The sequence below is a fragment of the Pseudophryne corroboree genome, chromosome 9, assembly GCF_028390025.1.
Source record: "Pseudophryne corroboree isolate aPseCor3 chromosome 9, aPseCor3.hap2, whole genome shotgun sequence".
Lineage (NCBI taxonomy): Eukaryota > Metazoa > Chordata > Amphibia > Anura > Myobatrachidae > Pseudophryne > Pseudophryne corroboree.
The window spans coordinates 365,768,774-365,788,873 of NC_086452.1; the positions used below are offsets into that span (position 1 = coordinate 365,768,774).

Sequence of the window (20,100 nt, forward strand, 5' to 3'; positions counted from 1 at the left end):
ACCGGATGCAGAACCCGGTGCTGGTTGTGAAAATACGGGGGATCCCCTGTCATTTCCCCCCCCCCCCCCCGTATTTTTACAACCAGGACCGGCTCAAAGAGGCAGAGGCTGGTTATGCTTAGGAGGGGAGACCCCACACACTTTTTTTTTTTTTCATGATTTTTAACCCATTCCCACCCCTTCCCACTGAAAAACATGCTCTGATCTCTCCATATTATTTTAGTCAGTAAAAAAAAAAATATATTCTTTTAAAAAATATATTAAATAATACTTGTGGCTTCTAATAGACAAACCAAGTAGATAATCCCTTCTAATATAAATAGATATGCTATTAGCAATAAAAAAAAACAAAAAAAAAACATGTTTTTAAAAATTTTATTAGATCCCGCCAGCAAAATGAGGCAGACTGAAATTTACGAAATGACTGTCGAAAAGCATTGTTGTCGAATCGACATTCTTCAATTGAATATACTTTTGTCGAAAAGCCGCTTTTTTACCATTGCAGACATGTCGAATTTGACAACTGTCGAATTGCAAAAAGTCGAATTTGAAACGGCCGTTTTTTTGTCGAAAAGTACTGTATTGCATTGTCGAATCATTTTTTTTGTGTTGAAAATGCCCCGTTTTTCTACATTTGCGGCAATTCGACTGCAATTGCATATACACCTTAATCTCTTTGCTGCTGTGCCTCTTTGGCAAATTATTTGACCTGGGCACATTCTAAATTCAATAGTTATAATTATTTGTGCAGTACCCATACATTATTTTTTATAGAAAACTTTGAATTTCCTGAAAATAGCATTGCTATGTTTTTCTCCTCGCAAGGGAAATAAAATCTACCCCACATGGCCAACAATTAAATTGCAAGAAACTGAACTACAGATGTGTCCTCATACACTGTAGCTTCAGTCGCTCCAAACAGCCCCTCTCTGTGCACCAGGTCTGGAAGGAGTCGGGCGTGCTGAACGTCTATTTGCGCAGAGAATGTGCATCTTAATTGAAAAAATAAAACAACTGGAAGTGACAAAACTGACGGCACTGATCAATTTTATGTGCAACATTTGTGCGTCTGTGTGTGAATGAGTCAATCTGTATACCATGTGCTACAATGTTGCAGCTTTTTCTAACCCCAAGTTCTGTTGTTCTGTTGTGCTTCATCTGCGACTCTGTACGTCCTGTGCAGTTAAAATCGCAGTCCTGCGTCTGTAGTACACTTTGAGTCGGGCGTTTTTAGAGAGGAGTGCCATGTGCAGGATCCGTCTGGGCCGCCTCCTTTCTAGCTGCCAGCACTGTAGCTCTGGGCACTAGGATCTTTAGGGGTCCCTAGTGCTATCCCAGAGTCTAGAGTGCATGCATAGATCACCAGGAAGATGGCGTGGCAGACATTTATCCAGTGATTTTCCTACTGTACACCGGAGCCATTTTCCCAGTGCTTTCTGCAGTGCGGGTAAGTATTAAAAATAATGTGTACAGTGTGGGCCCCCCTGGACTCCACCACACTTACTGCCCCCATTATAAATACGCCAGTGCTTTGAGTGATGTTTCGCTGCTCCTCTTAGAGTGACTCAGTTGAGGCTTGGTGAATCAGGACACAGCTGTACAACAAATGTGTACATTTTGGGCCTTATTCAGGTGTGGTTGGAGGAGTGCCCTGATGCGCAAAGTACCAATGTTTTTTTTTTGTGCACGTTCGAACGGGTCCTGCAACACAGGACGCAGGAACGGCATGAGACCGCCAGTGATTGACAGTCTGATGCCTTTTGGGGCGGCCTCTATTTCTCCAAATGGAGGCGTATCACTGCCGTTGCGGGGGAGGGAAAATACCAGGATCTCCGTCAGATTACAGAGATTTCCTGGCTTATGTAGATGACTTGAATCGGCCGACTTGCGCGAACCCATGGGTCATGCAGCCGGCTGATGGTGGCGGGGGGAAGATCTGATGCTGCATCCTTGGATACAGTTCGGATCCGTTATGCAGCAGGAGGTGTGATGCCAGAGTGGCCAATCTATTTCCCAATTATTCTTCATCATTTCTACAATGTAGGTGTGTCTTCTAGTGATAGAACATGATCACCAAAGGATAACTTTGCAGGGGTTCCCCTTTCAAACGTGGGTATCCCCGAGTCAGTGGATGACTAGATCACCATAGATAGATGAGAGAGCATTTCCCATAATTTAAAAATTTCTGGCAAATTTACGTTATGACCCCTGTTTGAAACTGTGCTGTGTTTATGCTGAGTCTAATTTGTTCTTAGCAGCAAAGGCTTCAATTCTTATCAGTATTATGAACTATTGTTTTATAATTAACAATATTATAAATAGCCGTAGCTGTACATTTTCCATATTTAACCGTTTGTAATATGATGTTAGAGGGTCTTGCTCATTACAGTTTACATGTCTCTTGTCTTATCCTAAGGGGTAGAGTAACATAAGAGACATGAAAACTCTTTGGAGATGGTAGAACATTCAGCTGGTAGGAGTAAGGCTATAAATATTCAGGGGCAGAAGGAAGAAGTGTGGGTTTTTATGGAAGTGTCATAATTATATAGAACAGGACAAATGTCACATTGACTCATTTTGTTAGCTCATTTGCCAGGGTACTGTATGTATAGCTTTAATACACAGGCCTGCAAGTGCCTCCATTGTTGAAGTGTTGTGCAGGTCCCTGGTTTAATGTCCAGAACTATTCAATCATTTGACAATTTTGCACGGTAAGCCCACATCTAACAACTGTTAACTTGTAGCTCCCAGGTCAAGTACCCGGAGTGATGGTATTACCCCTTATGCTAAACCCCATGGCCGATTAAATCTGCCCCTATGTGTATAAATATCATTAAAGTCAGTTATAGAAATCCATCTAACTTCCCCCCCCCCCCCCCCCCCAGAAAAAAAGTGGTTTGATGCATTACTGAGGATTAAAATGTACTACTACTTTAATATTTTGCAAATCCTTGATTGAAAGGCACATGCCGAGAATTATTTGTTCAAAGGCAGAGCATCCTCTATTTTTCTTATTTAAAAAAAAAAAAGATAACTATGCCTTTAGTAGCATGTTTAATCTTTTTTTTTTTTTTCACCGTTTACATTGTCATTTTTTTAAATTCTGTTAATGTTCCTAAAGACTACTTGAAAGACTCCACTGTGGACTGGAGTGAAATGGTCACTGAGGCGCTCCAGTAGCTTAGCTTTCTAGCCACAGTATTTCTTAAAGAGTTCAGGCTAGTATGCATTAGTGTAACCCATGCCCATAAGTACTATCTTTGTTTATACTGTTGTAGAGCTGGCTGTTTGCTTTTGGACTGGTAAAATAACAGTGCCCCCTCCCTCCCTCCTTGTTGTACAGGTCATTGGTCCCTGCCAGTATTCAGTGGACCTGGGAAACCCCGTAGCAGTGATGCCTGTTGCATCGATGATGTCACCACCTGTGCACTTCCCCTCTGATATCCCACCACCACTTCAAGGGCAGGATCACCTTGCCCAACCGTCCTACCCACATCCCATGACCGAGGCAGCTGTGGCCAAAAACCTAAGTATGGCCTACCTAGGGTCTGGACTTTCCCATCCTCCTGAACCTTATACCCTGACTCAATGTCCAACCACACGGTCAGTCGCAGAATCCAGTCATGAGGTACAGTAGTTTGGTTTAACTTTCTATATTGTTTTGTAATGTTGCTGGTGATCATTTTAAAATAATATTAAGATGACCACATTAATGGGTCTCCTGACTTGAAGAACATTAATTTATGTATGTCATTTTGTCGTTACTTAAATATTCTTTCTGTGCTAAGACCATCTTTAAATTCATATATTGTTCTTAGGAGCAGATCAATCAAGAGAATCTGCCAAGCTCAAATCAAAGCTGCGATAAGTGAGTGACCTCTGAATTGTGCTTCAGTACAGAGTTTTCTATTGAAAATGTTATTGTTTTCTTTGTATTGGATTTGAAAACAAATGACAGGAAACTAAAAGTCCTCCATCACTTTTATCCGCGCTTCAAGTTATGTAGGGTCTGATGCAGCATCTGGTAAAGAAATGAGTGATGGATATGAGGGAATCCATGGCACCAGTAAACAAGAGGGCAAACCAGCAAAGAAACATCACCGGAGGTCGTCCCGCACTCGCTCCCGCCAGGAAAAGACCAATAGACCCAAACTGACAATCCTCAATGTAAGCAAAAGCCCGTATTGGGGAGTAAAAATAAGATTTTAAACCTACCGGTAAATCTTTTTCTCCTAGTCCGTAGAGGATGCTGGGGACTCCGTAAGGACCATGGGGATAGACGGGCTCCGCAGGAGACATGGGCACTTTAAGAAAGAACTTTAGGTATGGGTTTGCACTGGCTCCTCCCTCTATGCCCCTCCTCCAGACCTCAGTTAGAGAAACTGTGCCCAGAGGAGACGGACAGTACGAGGAAAGGATTTTTGTTAATCTAAGGGCAAGATTCATACCAGCCCACACCATTCACACCGTATGACTTGGGATATACTAACCAGTTAACAGTATGAAAACAACACAGCCTCAGTCCGAGACTGAGGAAAACTGTAACATAACCCTTATGTAAGCAAAAACTATATACAAGTCTTGCAGAAGTAGTCCGCACTTGGGACGAGCGCCCAGCATCCTCTACGGACTAGGAGAAAAAGATTTACCGGTAGGTTTAAAATCTTATTTTCTCTTACGTCCTAGAGGATGCTGGAGACTCCGTAAGGACCATGGGGATTATACCAAAGCTCCTAAACGGATGGGAGAGTGCGGATGACTCTGCAGCACCGATTGAGCAAACATGAGGTCCTCCTCAGCCAGGGTATCAAACTTGTAAAACTTTGCAAAGGTGTTTGTACCCGACCAAGTAGCAGCTCGGCACAGCTGTAATGCCGAGACCCCTCGGGCAGCCGCCCAAGAAGAGCCCACCTTCCTGGTGGAATGGGCCTTTATCGATTTCGATAACGGCAATCCAGCCGTAGAATGAGCCTGCTGAATCGTGTTACAGATCCAGCGAGCAATAGTCTGCTTGGAAGCAGGAGCGCCAACCTTGTTGGCTGCATACAGGACAAACAGCGCTTCTGTTTTCCTGACCCTAGCCGTTCTGGCCATGTAAATTTTCAAAGCCCTGACCACATCAAGGGACTCGGAATCCTCCAAGTCTCGCGTAGCCACAGGCACCACAATAGGTTGGTTCATATGAAAAGATGAAACCACCTTAGGCAAGAATTGAGGACGGGTCCGCAATTCTGCTCTATCCATATGGAAAACTAGATAGGGGCTTTTATGAGACAAAGCCGCCAATTCCGACACTCGCCTAGCCGAATCCAAGGCTAACAACATGACCACTTTCCCAGTGAGGTATTTTAATTCCACCGTTTGAAGCGGTTCAAACCAGTGCGACTTAAGGAAACTCAACACCACGTTAAGGTCCCAAGGCGCCACTGGAGGCACAAAAGGAGGCTGGATATGCAGCACTCCCTTCACAAAAGTCTGTACTTCTGGGAGAGAAGCCAATTCCCTCTGAAAGAAAATGGATAGGGCCGAAATATGAACCTTAATGGAGCCTAATTTTAGGCCCAAATTCACTCCAGTTTGTAGGAAGTGAATGAAACGTCCCAGATGGAATTCTTCCGTAGGAGCATTCCTGGCCTCACACCAAGAAACATACTTCCGCCATATACGGTGATAATGTTTAGCTGTCACGTCCTTCCTAGCCTTTATCAGAGTAGGAATGACCTCATCCGGAATGCCCTTTTCCGCTAGGATCCGCTGTTCAACCGCCATGCCGTCAAACGCAGCCGCGGTAAGTCTTGGAACAGACAGGGCCCCTGCTGTAACAGGTCCTCTCTGAGAGAAAGAGGCCACGGATCTTCTGTGAGCATTTCCTGTAGCTCCGGATACCAGGCCCTTCGCGGCCAATCTGGAACAATGAGAATTGTCTGTACTCCTCTTTTTCTTATTATTCTCAACACCTTGGGGATGAGAGGAAGAGGAGGAAACACACAGACCGACTGGAACACCCACGGTGTCACAAGGGCGTCCACTGCCACCGCCTGAGGGTCTCTTGACCTGGCGCAATACCTCTTTATTTTTTTGTTGAGGCGGGAAGCCATCATGTCTATCTGGGGCAGTCACCACTGACTTGCAATCTGTGCGAAGACTTCCTGATGGAGTCCCCACTCTCCTGGATGTAGATCGTGTCTGCTGAGGAAGTCTGCTTCCCAGTTGTCCACTCCCGGAATGAACACTGCTGACAGTGCGCTTACATGATTTTCCGCCCAGCGAAGAATCTTGGTGGCTTCCGCCATTGCCACTCTGCTCCTTGTGCCGCCTTGGCGGTTTACATGAGCCACTGCAGTGATGTTGTCTGACTGGATCAGAACCGGTAGGCCGCGAAGCAAAGTCTCCGCTTGACGGAGGGCATTGTATATGGCCCTCAGCTCCAGTACGTTGATGTAAAGACAAGTCTCTTGACTTGACCAAAGACCTTGGAAGTTTCTTCCCTGTGTGACCGCTCCCCAACCTCAGAGGCTCGCGTCCGTGGTTACCAGAATCCAGTCCTGAATGGCGAACCTGTGACCCTCTAGAAGGTGAGCACTCTGCAGCCACCACAAGAGAGACACCCTGGCCCTGGGGGACAGGGTGATCAACTGATGAATCTGTAGATGTGACCCGGACCACTTGTCCAGTAGGTCCCATTGGAAAGTCCTCGCATGGAAACTGCCGAAGGGAATGGTCTCGTAAGATGCCACCATCTTTCCCAGGACTCTAGTGCAGTGATGCACTGACACCTGTTTTGGCTTCAATAGGTCCCTTACCAGAGTCATGAGTTCCTGGGCCTTTTCTATCGGACGATAAACCCTTTTCTGGTCCGTATCCAGAATCATGCCTAAGAAGGTCAAACGAGTCGTAGGAACCAACTGTGACTTCGGGATATTGAGAATCCAGCCGTGTTGCTGTAACACCTTCAGAGAAAGTGACACGCTGTTCAACAACTGCTCTCGTGATCTCGCTTTTATGAGGAGATCGTCCAAGTACGGGATAATTGTGACACCCTGCTTGCGCAGGAGCACCATCATTTCCGCCATTACCTTGGTGAAAATCCTCGGGGCCGTGAAAAGCCCAAACGGCAAAGTCTGAAATTGGTAATGACAGTCCTGTACCACAAATCTCAGGTACGCCTGATGAGGTGGATATATGGGAACATGAAGGTATACATCCTGTATGTCTAGGGATACCATAAAATCCCCCCCTTCTAGGCTGGCGATGACCGCTCTGAGCGATTCCATCTTGAACTTGAACCTTTTCAAGTATAGGTTCAAGGATTTTAAATTTAAAATGGGTCTGACCGAACCGTCCTGTTTTGGGACTACAAACAGGGTTGAGTAATACCCCCTCCCTTGTTGAAGCAGGGGAACTTTGACCATCACCTGTTGAAGACACAACTTGTGAATTGCATTTAAAACTATCTCCCTTTCTCGGTGAGAAGCTGGTAGTGCCGATTTGAAAAACCGGCGAGGAGGCACCTCTTCGAATTCCAGCTTGTAACCCTGGGAAACAATTTCTATTGCCCAGGGATACACCTGTGAGTGAACCCAGATGTGGCTGAAAAGTCGAAGACGTGCCCCCACTGGGGCAGACTCCCTCAGCGGAGCCCCAGCGTCATGCGGTGGATTGTGTAGAGGCCGGGGAGGACTTATGTTCCTGGGAACTAGCTGTGGTTGGCAGCTTTTTTTCCTTTGCCCTTACATCTGGCAAGAAAGGACGATCCTCGTACTCTCTTGTTTTTATTTGACCGAAAGAACTGCATTTGATAATGTGGCGCTTTCTTAGGCTGTGAGGGAATATAAGGCAAAAAAATTGATTTACCCTGCCGTAGCTGTGGAGACCAGGTCCGAGAGACCTTCCCCAAACAATTCCTCACCCTTGTAAGGTAAAACCTCCATATGCCTCTTTCAGTCAGCATCACCTGTCCATTGCCGGGTCCATAGGACTCGTCTAGCAGAAATCGACATAGCGTTGACTCTAGAACCCAGTAAGCCAATGTCTCTTTGAGCATCCCTCATATATAAGACAGCATCTTTAATATGACCCAGGGTCAATAAAATGGTATCCTTATCCAGGGTATCCATTTCTGTCGATAAGGTATCTGTCCACGCTGCTACAGCGCTACAAACCCAAGCCGGTCTGAGTAAGGTACCAGAGTGCGTGTAAATGGACTTTAAGGTAGCCTCCTGCTTGCGATCAGCAGGATCCCTGAGGGTAGCCGTATCTTGGGATGGCAGTGCTACCTTTTTGGATAAGCGTGTCAACGCTTTGTCTACCCTTGGGGAGGATTCCCACCGTATCCTGTTCTTAGCCGGGAAAGGATACGCTATAAGAATCCTTTTGAGAATCTGCAGTTTCCTGTCTGGAGATTCCCAAGCCTTTTCAAATAACTCGTTCAGTTCATGAGAAGGGGTAAAGGTTACCTCAGGTTTCTTTTCTTTATACATGTGTACCCTCGTGTCAGGGACAGGGGGTTCCTCTGTGATATGCAAAACATCCTTTATTGCAATAATCATATATTGAATACTTTTAGCCAATTTTGGCTGTAACTTTGCATCATCGTAGTCGACACTGGAGTCAGAATCCGTGTCGGTATTAGTGTCTACTATTTGGGACAGTGGGCGTTTTTGAGACCCCCGAAGGTCCCTGCGACATAGGGGCAGGCAGGGCCGGACTCTCTGCATAATTCCTGGACTCAGCTTTGTCCAACCTTTTGTGCAATAAATTCACATTAGCACTTAAAACATTCCACATCTCCACCCAGTCAGGTGTCGGTGTTGCCGACGGAGACACCACATTCATTTGCTCCACCTCCTCACCAGGAAAGCCTTCCGCCTTAGACATGCCGACACACGCGTACCGACACACCACACACTCAGGGAATCCTCTTATCTGAAGACCGTTCCCCCACAAGGCCCTTTGGAGAGACAGAGAGAGAGTATGCCAGCACACACCCAGCGCCAATGACCCAGGAAAAAACACACAATATGTTTACCCATATAGCGCTGTTATTATGTATTTTGCGCCAAATTATGTGCTCCCCCCCCCCCTTCTTTAAAGCCCTCTTTCACCGTGGTAAGCAGGGGAGAGTCCGGGGAGCTTCCTCTTAGCGGTGTGCTGTGGAGAAAATGGCGCTGGCGAGTGCTGAGGAACAAGCTCCGCCCCCTCAGCGGAGGGCTTCGGTCCCGCTGAAAATTTTCAAAACTGGCGGGGGATCTCTTATATGCAGTGCCCAGGCTGTATAATATCTTTATTTGCCAGAATGGAGGTCCTTATTGCCCTGCGCCCTGCACCCTTACAGTGACTGCCGTGTGTGTGCTGTGTGGGAGCAATGGCGCACAGCGTTACCTCATTGAAGAACTGAAGTCTTCTGCCGCCTCTGAAGTCTTCTTTCTTCAAATACTCACCCGGCTTCCTTCTTCCTGCTCTGCGAGGAGGATGGCAGCGCGGCTCTGGGACGAACGGCGAGGGTGAGACCTGCGTTCTGTTCCCTCTGGAGCTAATGGTGTCCAGTAACCTAAGAAACAGAGCCTAACATTAAAGTAGGTCTGTTTCTCTCCCCTCAGTCCATCGATGCAGGGAGCCTGTTGCCAGCAGGCTCCCTGAAAATAAAAAAAAAACCCTCACAAAATACTTTCTTTTCAGGAAACTCAGAAGAGCTCCCTGTAATGCACCCAGTCTCCTCTGGGCACAGTAATAAACTGAGGTCTGGAGGAGGGGCATAGAGGGAGGAGCCAGTGCACACCCATACCTAAAGTTCTTTCTTAAAGTGCCCATGTCTCTTGCGGAGCCCGTCTATCCCCATGGTCCTTGCGGAGTCCCCAGCATCCTCCAGGACGTAAGAGAAATGTATTTTGAAGAGGATCTTGGGAGTAATTCAGACCTGATTGCTAGGCTGCGTTTTCTCACAGCCTGTGATCAGGTCCGAACTGCGCATGCACCGCAATGCGTAGGCGCGACGGACCGCAGCAATGGGGATCGGTGCATAGCGATGGGATGGTGCGAAAAAAAGCGATTGCACGGGCGATTGCAAGGTGACTGACGGGAAGAGGGTGTTTGTGGGTGGTAACTGACATTTTTCATGGAGTGTCTGGAAAAACGCAGGCATGTCCAAGCGTTGGAAGGGAGGGTGTCTGACTTCATGCTGAAGTGATCGCAGCGGCTAAGTAAGCCCTGGGCTGTGCAGAGACGGCACAAAATCAATTTGTGCAGCTCTGCTTTACATGCATTCGCACACTTGCACAGCTAAAATACACTCCCCCAGTAGGCGGTGACTATCTGATCACAGGGCTGCAAAAATCGCTGCCCAGCGATCAGCTCTGAATTAGGCCCCTTATGTGGTTACTTTACCTGTTTCCTGTAGGTTTGTAATACCGGGGACAAGATGGTCGAGTGTCAACTGGAAACGCACAACCATAAAATGGTGACTTTTAAATTTGACTTGGATGGCGACGCACCGGAGGAGATTGCCACATACATGGTAAGGCAGATTACATACATGAAGAGGGTGATAAAACTCCTATTACTGTAATTAGGATTTTTGTTTGTATTATCATATAGTATTTATATTGTTATAGTATTTGTATTATTATGGGGTACACTATAAAACATTGTCCGTATTATTGGTAGTTGACCCTAAAGCATTCTGGCACTCCAGGAATTTATATATAGCCTTTTCCTCCAGTTGATAGGCGCACAGGTCTTTTGCAGTTATGATACTTTAATCAGGCTACCTGGACCGACTAGAATGCAGTCTATCTCTGAGTGATTGTGTAGTCTGTACATTAATAGGTTGCAGATGTCCAAAGGACAATTGCAGCCGAGCAGAACATAGTTTTTTATTTTTCTTTGTGTATTTTGCGCTAAACCCAGGACCAAATATACTGTATGTCTCTGGAATCTGTAGGCAAAAATCCCTGCCCACCTGTTACCTGCTGACCAGATTAATGCGCATGCACAAAAATAATCTAGATATTCTTGGCCTCTAATTGACAAAATGCAGAAATATAAGGCCAATTCATAGAGAACATTGTGTGTGTGTATAGTATCATACAACAATTTTTTTCTACTCCTGAACAATGTTAAGAATCAATAATTCGTCTTTTCTTTTCCTGCCCCCAAACAAAACACCTTTCCTTACTGCCTCTAGTACACACTGAAAGTAATGGTCTCCTGGCTTCCTGCTCCTAGACATCTGGCGAGTGCTTCAGCACTTGAATAATAGATAGTAAGGGGTGGAAACCTTAACAAACTTGATTTACTATTATACACACTGTTTTATGAAAGATCTAGTATGTGGGCAGTAAGTTTGTATAGTGTGTGAGCTCTTAAGGAGGAGTGTCCCCGTTTGAGATGTTCTGTTCAGATCCCCTACAATACCTGATGTTTTGTTTGGTACCTGTGCTTTACGAAGGCAGTGCCTGGAAGTGAGAAGGAAGAATGAGGGTTGATACTTCAGCCGGGTTCCTGCGTTTTCAGCATGTCTTGATCTCTGAGACTGTGTGTAAATCAAAAAACGTTTTTATTTTTTTTCCATTACTGTAGCGGTAGATGGTCACATGCTGCACTCTGCTAACTAATAACACAGCAGTTCATTTGATTTATTGATCACCCGGGATGCCTGAAACCTCCACTGATATACACATAAATAAGAAGATGGTGACTTGGTGACTGGGTCAGGAAGGACCAGCACTTAATACCTAATGGTTGTACAGTTTATCTGTCCTGCAGCAGCTGATGAACATGAGGTGTCCTGAACCCCAATTTGCACATACTTTATTTGCACTGCTGTGCTTTGGACAGCTCACTACTGTGCATTCGGTATTACAGTAGGTATTTGAATTTAGTGGTTCCTTACATTTCCCTCAGCGTGCCTGATGCCCTGTGAGAAGCTGCTTCCCAAATCCTTGTAGCCGCCTGAAGATAGGTTATAGCGACACAAGTTTAGTAGACCTGCATTGACTGGCAGCAGAAATGGAAGTGTCTTGAGGGAAAACATTCGATCCCTCATACCCAGCCTATTGCTACTTGAATTAGATTAATCAAAGCTAGTTTCTGACTGGTTTGCTCTGTCAGTTTTGACAATATACCTACATTACACACTTGTGTAAGTCTGAATCTGAAGGGTCCAGCCATTCACGCTTTGGTCCAAAGGCTGGTTTCATAGAGGGCACAGTCATATGATGAGCTTATATGCGATTTAGATGTGGTCTTCATCTAAGAACTATGGGCCTTATTCAGGTTTGTTTGCAAAGCAAAAAAGATAGCAATTGGGCAAAACCATTTTGCAAGACAGGTGGGTCAGTTGTAACTTGTGCAGAGATAGGTAGATTTGAGTGGGCTGTGTTCAAACTGAAATCTAAATTGCAGTGTAGAAATTAAGCAGCTAGTATTTACCCTGCACAGAAACACTATAACCCACCCAAGTCTAAATCTCTTTGCATGTTACATCTGCCCCACCTGCAGTGCAATATGGTTTTGCCCAATTGATAACTTTTTTTGGTTTGCTAACAAACCTGAATAACACCCTAGATTTATAACCTTATCATCTAGACAGTGATGTAAAGATATTGGCCGAGATTCCAATCTTTTGTGCTAATACACTTTTCGATCATAACCTAATTGTCCTTCACTGTCCATTTGTGCTTTGTTAGTAATTAACCACTTGTGCAGTCTAATTAATGTGGGCAAGAAGAATTATCATAACATTGTTTTCTCCTATGCTTACTAATATTTAGAACTTTGTGTGTCCCATAGCAATGTTTTTTAGGCCCCCGTGCCGCAGTGCTGCTAGAGAGAGGACTCTCTCCATAGAGGTTGTACATTTCATGTCCCATGGTAATGCCCTAGTTCATTTCATGCCTCACAGTAGAGTCCTAGTTAATTTCATGTCCAATAGTAGTGTCCTAGGTCATTTCATGTCCCATAGTAGTGTCTTAGGTCACTTCATGTCCCATAGTAATGCTCTAATTCATTTAATGTCCTATAGCAGTGTTCTAGGTCATTTCATATCTCATAGTAATGCCCTAGTTCATTTCATGCCTCACAGTAGAGCCCTAGTTAATTTCATGTCCAATAGTAGTGTTCTAGGTCATTTCATATCTCATAGTAATGCCCTAGTTCATTTCATGCCTCACAGTAGTGCCCTAGTTCATTTCATGTCACATAGTAGTGTCTTAGGTCACTTCATGTCCCATAGTAATGCTCTAATTCATTTAATGTCCTATAGCAGTGTCCTAGGTCATTTCATATCTCATAGTAATGCCCTAGTTCATTTCATGCCTCACAGTAGTGCCCTAGTTCATTTCATGTCACATAGTAGTGTCTTAGGTCACTTCATGTCCCATAGTAATGCCCTAGTTAATTTCATGTCCTATAGTAGTGTCCTAGGTCATTTCATGTCCCATAGTAATGCTCTAGTTAATTTCATGCCTCACAGTAGTGCCCTAGTTCACTTCATGTCACATAGTAGTGTCTTAGGTCACTTCATGTCCCATAGTAATGCCCTAGTTCATTTCATGTCCTATAGTAGTGTCCTAGGTCATTTCATGTCCCATAGTAATGCTCTAGTTCATTTCATGTCCTATAGTAGTGTCCTAGGTCATTTCATGTCCCATAGTAATGCTCTAGTTCATTTCATGCCTCACAGTAGTGCCCTAGTTCATTTCATGTCCCATAGTAGTGTCCTAGGTCATTTCATGTCCCATAGTAATGCTCTAGTTCATTTCATGCCTCACAGTAGTGCCCTAGTTCATTTCATGTCCTATAGTAGTGTCCTAGGTCATTTCATGTCCCATAGTAATGCTCTAGTTCATTTCATGCCTCACAGTAGTGCCCTAGTTCATTTCATGTCCCATAGTGTCTTAGGTCACTTCATGTCCCATAGCAATGTCCTAGGTCATTTCATGTCTCCTAGTAATGCCCTAGTTCAGTGATGGGGAACCTTGGCACTCCAGCTGTTGTTGAACTACATATCCCAGCATGCCCTGCTACAGTTTTGCTATTTGGCCATGCTAAAACTGTAGCAGGGCATGCTGGGATGTGTAATTCAACAACAGCTGGAGTGCCAAAGGCTCCCCATCACTGCGCCTAGTTCATTTCAAATCCCATAATAGTGCCATAGTTCACTTTATGCCTCATTGTGGTGCCACAGAATACCCCCGGTTCACATTATGTCTCCGGTAACTCATCAGCTGGTTTCTCATACATCCGTCTCTGTCCTCACTGGTTGGCACAGATATGATCTCAGGGAATCACTGCCTCTCCCAGCAGCATTCAGCAGGTAGGCCCCGGAGGCAGCCAGGGACCTAAAGCAGTGGCAATCTCTTGCATTTACTTATGCCCCTATATGGAGTGTTTCCGCTGGAGCAGATTAGGTAACTATTGGAGCAGAATAACTTTAACTAGAATATGGTATTTTGCTAGGTATAATGTGTATGTTTTTTTTTTCTCTTTTTAAATACGGAGCTTTGTAATTGCATTGTTTTTATTCTGTGAATTTACACATGTAAATACTTTTAGGTGGAAAATGAATTTATACTGCAGACTGAGAGAGAGATTTTCATCGAACAGATGAAAGATGTTATTGACAAGGCTGAGGATATGCTGAGTGAAGAGACAGAAGGGGAAAGAAGTTCTGATCAAGGGGCAAGTCCTCAGCAAGAAGACTCCTTCAGGGTAGAAATGAGGGAGGTACAGTACACACTTTTTTCTGAGATGCTCAGTGCTTTCACTCCCAGATTACGTACCACATGCCTGTGACTTAAAATCCATCACAAACAAATTGACTGCAATCCACCCCCGGCTGTCAGCATCTGTCTCTCTCCGCTGCATAAATTACAGTTTTATTGCAAAGTAATTTATTGGGAGCCTGACCACAAAGGGACAGAGATGTGGGCTGAATAATACTGATGGTCTACTTAAAATGTTCACTGCAAGATCTTTTATTAGACACTTACTGCCTTTAGTAAAAAAAAAAAAAAAAAATGTTTTCAATGCACTATCAGCAACTGCTTCAGCTGCAACAACTGGTGATTGGTGCACAATAATACATGGCTGCTTCTGCACCGTGCAGGATTTCTAGTTTTCAGTTGGAACAACTGGTGATTGGTGCACAATAATACATGGCTGCTTCTGCACCGTGCAGGATTTCTAGTTTTCAGTTGGAACAACTGGTGATTGGTGCACAATAATACATGGCTGCTTCTGCACCGTGCAAGATTTCTAGTTTTCAGTTGGAACAACTGGTGATTGGTGCACAATAATACATGGCTGCTTCTGCACCGTGCAAGATTTCTAGTTTTCAGTTGGCAAAGTGATCATGTTAAAGGGACTCTATGAATTTTTTTATTTCTTTTTTTCCCTTATCGTAGCACTAATATTTTTTACATGCAGCGGCTCGTAACAAGTATTTCACTCCCTTTTATATAACTTTCTAATGGCTATTTTATACCTTCACCCATAAAACTCATTAATTTTACTTTTTATAGAAACATGTATGCGTTTACCCATCCCCCAGAGCATTACACCCACAAACACCCCTGCTCATTGTTGTGGTTTGTCCAGACATAGAAGACCCGCAGTAACAATCATTCCAGTTAATAGGGCCAAACATCGCTAACTTTTGCTCACAGCTACGGAATTCCCAGCGCAATGTTCACCATAGCTCCAATCATTCAACTAGCCACCTGCACGTTACCAGCATTAAAACGATGTGCTAGGCAAATTGCATCTATTTAAACTGCCCACTAAGGGCTTTGGGCAGTATGCTGTTAACAACTTAACAGCGGTACTTTACCACTGCTAATTGGATCGTTGGGGGCTATCCTATTAGTGCCAGTGCCGGCACGTATTGGGAATTATGCATAATCTGCAATAAGTTGCCGCCGCAGCCGTGATAACACATGGAATCGGGGACTTCTCCCCGATCCCATGTGTTTTTGTGGGATCGCAAGTCCAATTTCAGCTGATCAAAATGGCCTCTAATTGGATACCGCGATAATGACCATCGGTCATTAATTGCAAAATCCGGCCGTTTTGATATGCCGAAACGGCATTGGGGCTAATAGGATATCTTCCTTTATCTCACTGCGATGTTGTAAATGCAATTTAGGTGTGCTCATTAGCATATTTAAAGTACATTAAATTGTTTGCCCTGGTTTCAGATTTTCCATTGACACAATATGCTAGATCTGGCTGGCTAATAAATAATGAATCAAAAATTGATACAGTGTGGTTATTTGACTGTAGTGAAACATGTTAATAATTGGTTGTGTTTACGTAACAGAATCTGCCTGACTGGCACAGTTATTATATGTGAACAAATAAACTATGCCAAGCAGTGATGGTCAGTATAGGCGAGTTCTAATTGACCTCTTTACCAACCTATGTTGGTAATGAACCGATAATGAACCAGCCAATGTTGACGTTGGCAGGTTCATTATCGGTGATTTTGTCTTTATATATGACATAGAACATAGTTTTGATTTATTTCAGCCCATAGTCTTTGAATGATCAGACAGAATATGCTGGCTGTATGTGAAGTCGGGTTTTTATAACCGTTGTGTTTTCTACAGCACTACTAGTTTCAATGCTGATGTGAGGATTAGTGTGGGGACACTGATTATAAAAAAGTTGTGCCGTTCCAGTCCATATTTTATCAATGAAACTGCTCAGTAATCTGACTGAGCAAAGATATGGCTGTGTCACACTACAACAACTACAGCAGGCCTGGGAAGCCAACTGTAGGGAATTATGTGAAACAGTGCTTTTATTTTTCCTTTAAAAGTCTAAGGGGTCCATTTACTAAGCTTTGGATGGAGATAAAGTGGACGGAGCCAATCGGCTGCTAACTGACATTTTTCAAACCCAGCCTGTGACATGGCAAGTAGGAGCTGATTGGCTGGTACTTTATCTCCATCCTAAGTTACTGGGTTAGTAATTCTGTGTTCAGACATTCTAATATTTTGCTTTTAATCTTTTCAAAGGAAAATCAACTCAACCCCGTAAAAACACCAGTTTATCAGCAAAACGGTACGAGATTTGTATGACTCATTAACAATGACATTCCCATGCTCTATATGCAGAAGCTTCCAGTATGCAGACACGTGCACATTTGTTTTGACCCTAAAATAACTTACGGTATGTTTTTTATTTTTTGTCTCTTATTTAGTTTTACATACTGGAAAAAGGTGGTTTATTATATGCCCAGTGATGGAAAGCCCAAGTTCTCCAGATGTATTATCAGTAACTGTAAAGGAACAGCCCAGCGATTTTACAGGTATTCATTTCATGTAGATTTATTTGTTGTGCACTTCAAGTAACTTCGGCTATGGTGCGATTGCTTTATAAATGCTGTTGCTTATTTAATTGGAAAAACAATCACTCCAGGGGGAAGACAGGACTGAAATTGTGAGGGGGGAATTCTGGAAATACTCCCAGAAAGAGAAAAACTGCCCTGTTAAATTCTTGGTTATATGATATCATTTGGGTATAAAGAACATTTGAAGTGCAAGTGTTTATGGGATGTCTTTTGCTTCAAGCCTTGGAAGGTTAATTTCTTTTCCACATCAAGCCATAAAGCCTTTTTTTCCACTTGGTGGATGGCTAGAAGGGAGCTTAGTTTTCCTTGGGTGAGCCAAAGTCTGTCCTAGCTGCTGAATATTTTGGATCCCATATACTGTAATGCTCTGGAGGTATATGTGGGTGCAAACACATTCTCACCAAACCTTCCTACATGGAGAACAGAAGCTAGTAAGGGCCAGCTCCCTCAGTCCACATGTAAAAACTGTATCCCAAAAAACATGTTTAAAAAAAACAAACAAGAAAAAAGTAATTCGAGCACAAGGGCAAAAAAATAAACAGGGAAGTAAACATCTGTGTGCATGTACATATACCAAACAATACATGGTGGTTCCCAGAGCCAGCCCGAGCTTATTTTCTTTGGTAAGCAAATATAAATTTTGGAGCTCCTTGATGTGATACATACTTTAAAGGGATAGTGCGTGCCAAAGGTATGCGGGCAAAAAGGGGTGTGGTTTCACAAGAAATGAGTGTAGCCACACAATTGTACCCCCAAGGGTACAGGGAGATAGTGGGTGACTGGTGAGGCAGGGGAGACAGGAGATAGTAGGTAACTGGGGATCTGGGGGTGAGAGGTAGATAGTTAGTGGGTGACAGGTAGATAGTGGGTGACTGGTGAGGCAGGGGAAACAGAGATATAGTAGGTAACTGGAGAGGCAGGGGTGATAGGTAGATGGTGAGTGACTGATGAGGCAGGTGTGATGGGAGACAGTAGGTAACTGGGGAGGCAGGGGTGACAGGTAGGTAGTTAGTGGGTGACAGGTAGATAGTGGGTGACTGGTGAGGCAGTGGTAACAGGGAGATCGTAGATAACTACGGAGAAAGGGTGACAAGGAGATAGTGGGTGACTGAGGCAGGGGTGACAGGTATATAGTGGGTGACGGATGAAGCAAAGGTGACAGAGAGATAGAAGGTGACTGGGGAGGCAGGGGTGACAGGTAGATAGTGTGTAACTGAGGCAGGGGTGACAGAAAGATAGTGGATGACTGTGGGCATGGGTTACAGGAGATAGTGGATGACTGAGACAGGGAGATAGTGGGTGACTGCTGCAGGAGTGACCGGTAAATAGTGGGTGACCCAGTGCCACTTACAGCATTAAACCTATACTCTCCATGTGCAGGTCCTCACCTCAGTGGATCCCTCATAGCTAACGGATGCTGCACTGCGGTGGGTACTCCTAGCAGGAGCCCAGTGTCCACTCTGCCGATGGTGTCCTGGGAGTGACATTGCTGGCAGTGTCCTGGGAGCGGGGTTGCCAGTGCACGGCGGTGTCCTGGGAGCGGGTGTGTAGGAGAATGCCCTCCACAGTGTGTTGCTCTAAGTGGCTGTGTACTCCGTGTAATGGTCGGGCCAGCCCTGGTGATTCCCCCACTCTACCTGCATCAAATTGGCACAGCACCTTAGGCTTTCCAGCGTCCAGCCTTTGGTTAGAATACCAGGTTACATCCCAGCCAGACAGGTGAATGTTTAGCTGGAACTGCAGTTGCCATGGCAGCCTTCTTTAGTTCTTCCTCCTCTCACTCACCTGTTTACCTTATGCGTGAAATAAGATGTAATACTAGACCCTTATATAATCCCACCAGTGTCAAATAGCTAATTTATTTACAACTTTTCCCTACAACTTTAGCATTGTATAGTTCCTCCAACATTTTCTCCCATTACAACAGGGCACAGTCCTATTTTCAGGAGCCCAGGTCCTTTTTGTCAGCGAGGGGTTTACTGCTCATTGCCAGTGGTCTCATGCTCGTTGCCAAGGGTTTCATGCTCTGGGTTCCATGCTCGTTGCCTGGGGTTTCCTGCTCGTTGCCTAGGGTTTCCTGCTTGATGCCCGGGAATTCCTGCTCATTGTCACGGAATTCATGCTCATTGACACGGGGTTTACACAGGAGAAGATGCATTTTCAACAGGTTGTGCTTAAAAAAAATAATAGAAGATGATTGGTTGGTATATTATCTCTCTCCAAGTTTTGATACATCTCCCCCCCCCCCCGCCCCCAAGTCTTTCCCTTTAATTGTAAGGTGCAGTATATGAGGTTACATAGGCCAGTCATCTTCTTGACCTTAGCTAGCCACTGGTCCAATCACTTCAGTGCTTCGCCTTCTCTTCTGAACCAGACTACAAATATATTTATGAATGCTGGTTTTATAGGTAGGAGGGAAGGTAGACAGCAGGCAGCGGCGGATCGGGGGCTAACGTTACCGGGAAGTTCCCCGGGAGGCAGAGCGGACTTGGGGCCCGAATACCGCACATGGCTCTGCACATTCGGGCATGTAGCCCCACCCACAGCCGTGTGTCACTCACAACTCAGCCGGGACGCCTGCAAGACAATAGGTGTTGAATGATGGATGCGGTTCAGCAGCTCAGCCCAGTCTCGCCTGTGGTCCCACCCACAGATGCGCGTCACTCAATTCTGCATGGAAGCCTATCTGACATAGGGCTGCTGCTGAATGCAGCATGTGGCTGTGTGGCCCCGCACACTCACACTGA

General features: G+C 44.7%; 1 protein-coding gene across 1 annotated transcript in view; it reads left to right on the forward strand.

The window, feature by feature from the left end:
* Positions 1-20,100, forward strand: part of WNK2 (WNK lysine deficient protein kinase 2) — a 155,023-nt gene that overhangs the window by 97,678 nt on the left and 37,245 nt on the right. Inside the window, exons 12-18 of the mRNA XM_063941539.1 lie at positions 3,344-3,628; positions 3,819-3,868; positions 3,999-4,167; positions 10,397-10,513; positions 14,554-14,724; positions 17,019-17,064; positions 17,204-17,311. Coding sequence (XP_063797609.1) covers positions 3,344-3,628; positions 3,819-3,868; positions 3,999-4,167; positions 10,397-10,513; positions 14,554-14,724; positions 17,019-17,064; positions 17,204-17,311 — 946 coding nt within the window. The remainder of the gene's footprint in view (positions 1-3,343; positions 3,629-3,818; positions 3,869-3,998; positions 4,168-10,396; positions 10,514-14,553; positions 14,725-17,018; positions 17,065-17,203; positions 17,312-20,100) is intronic.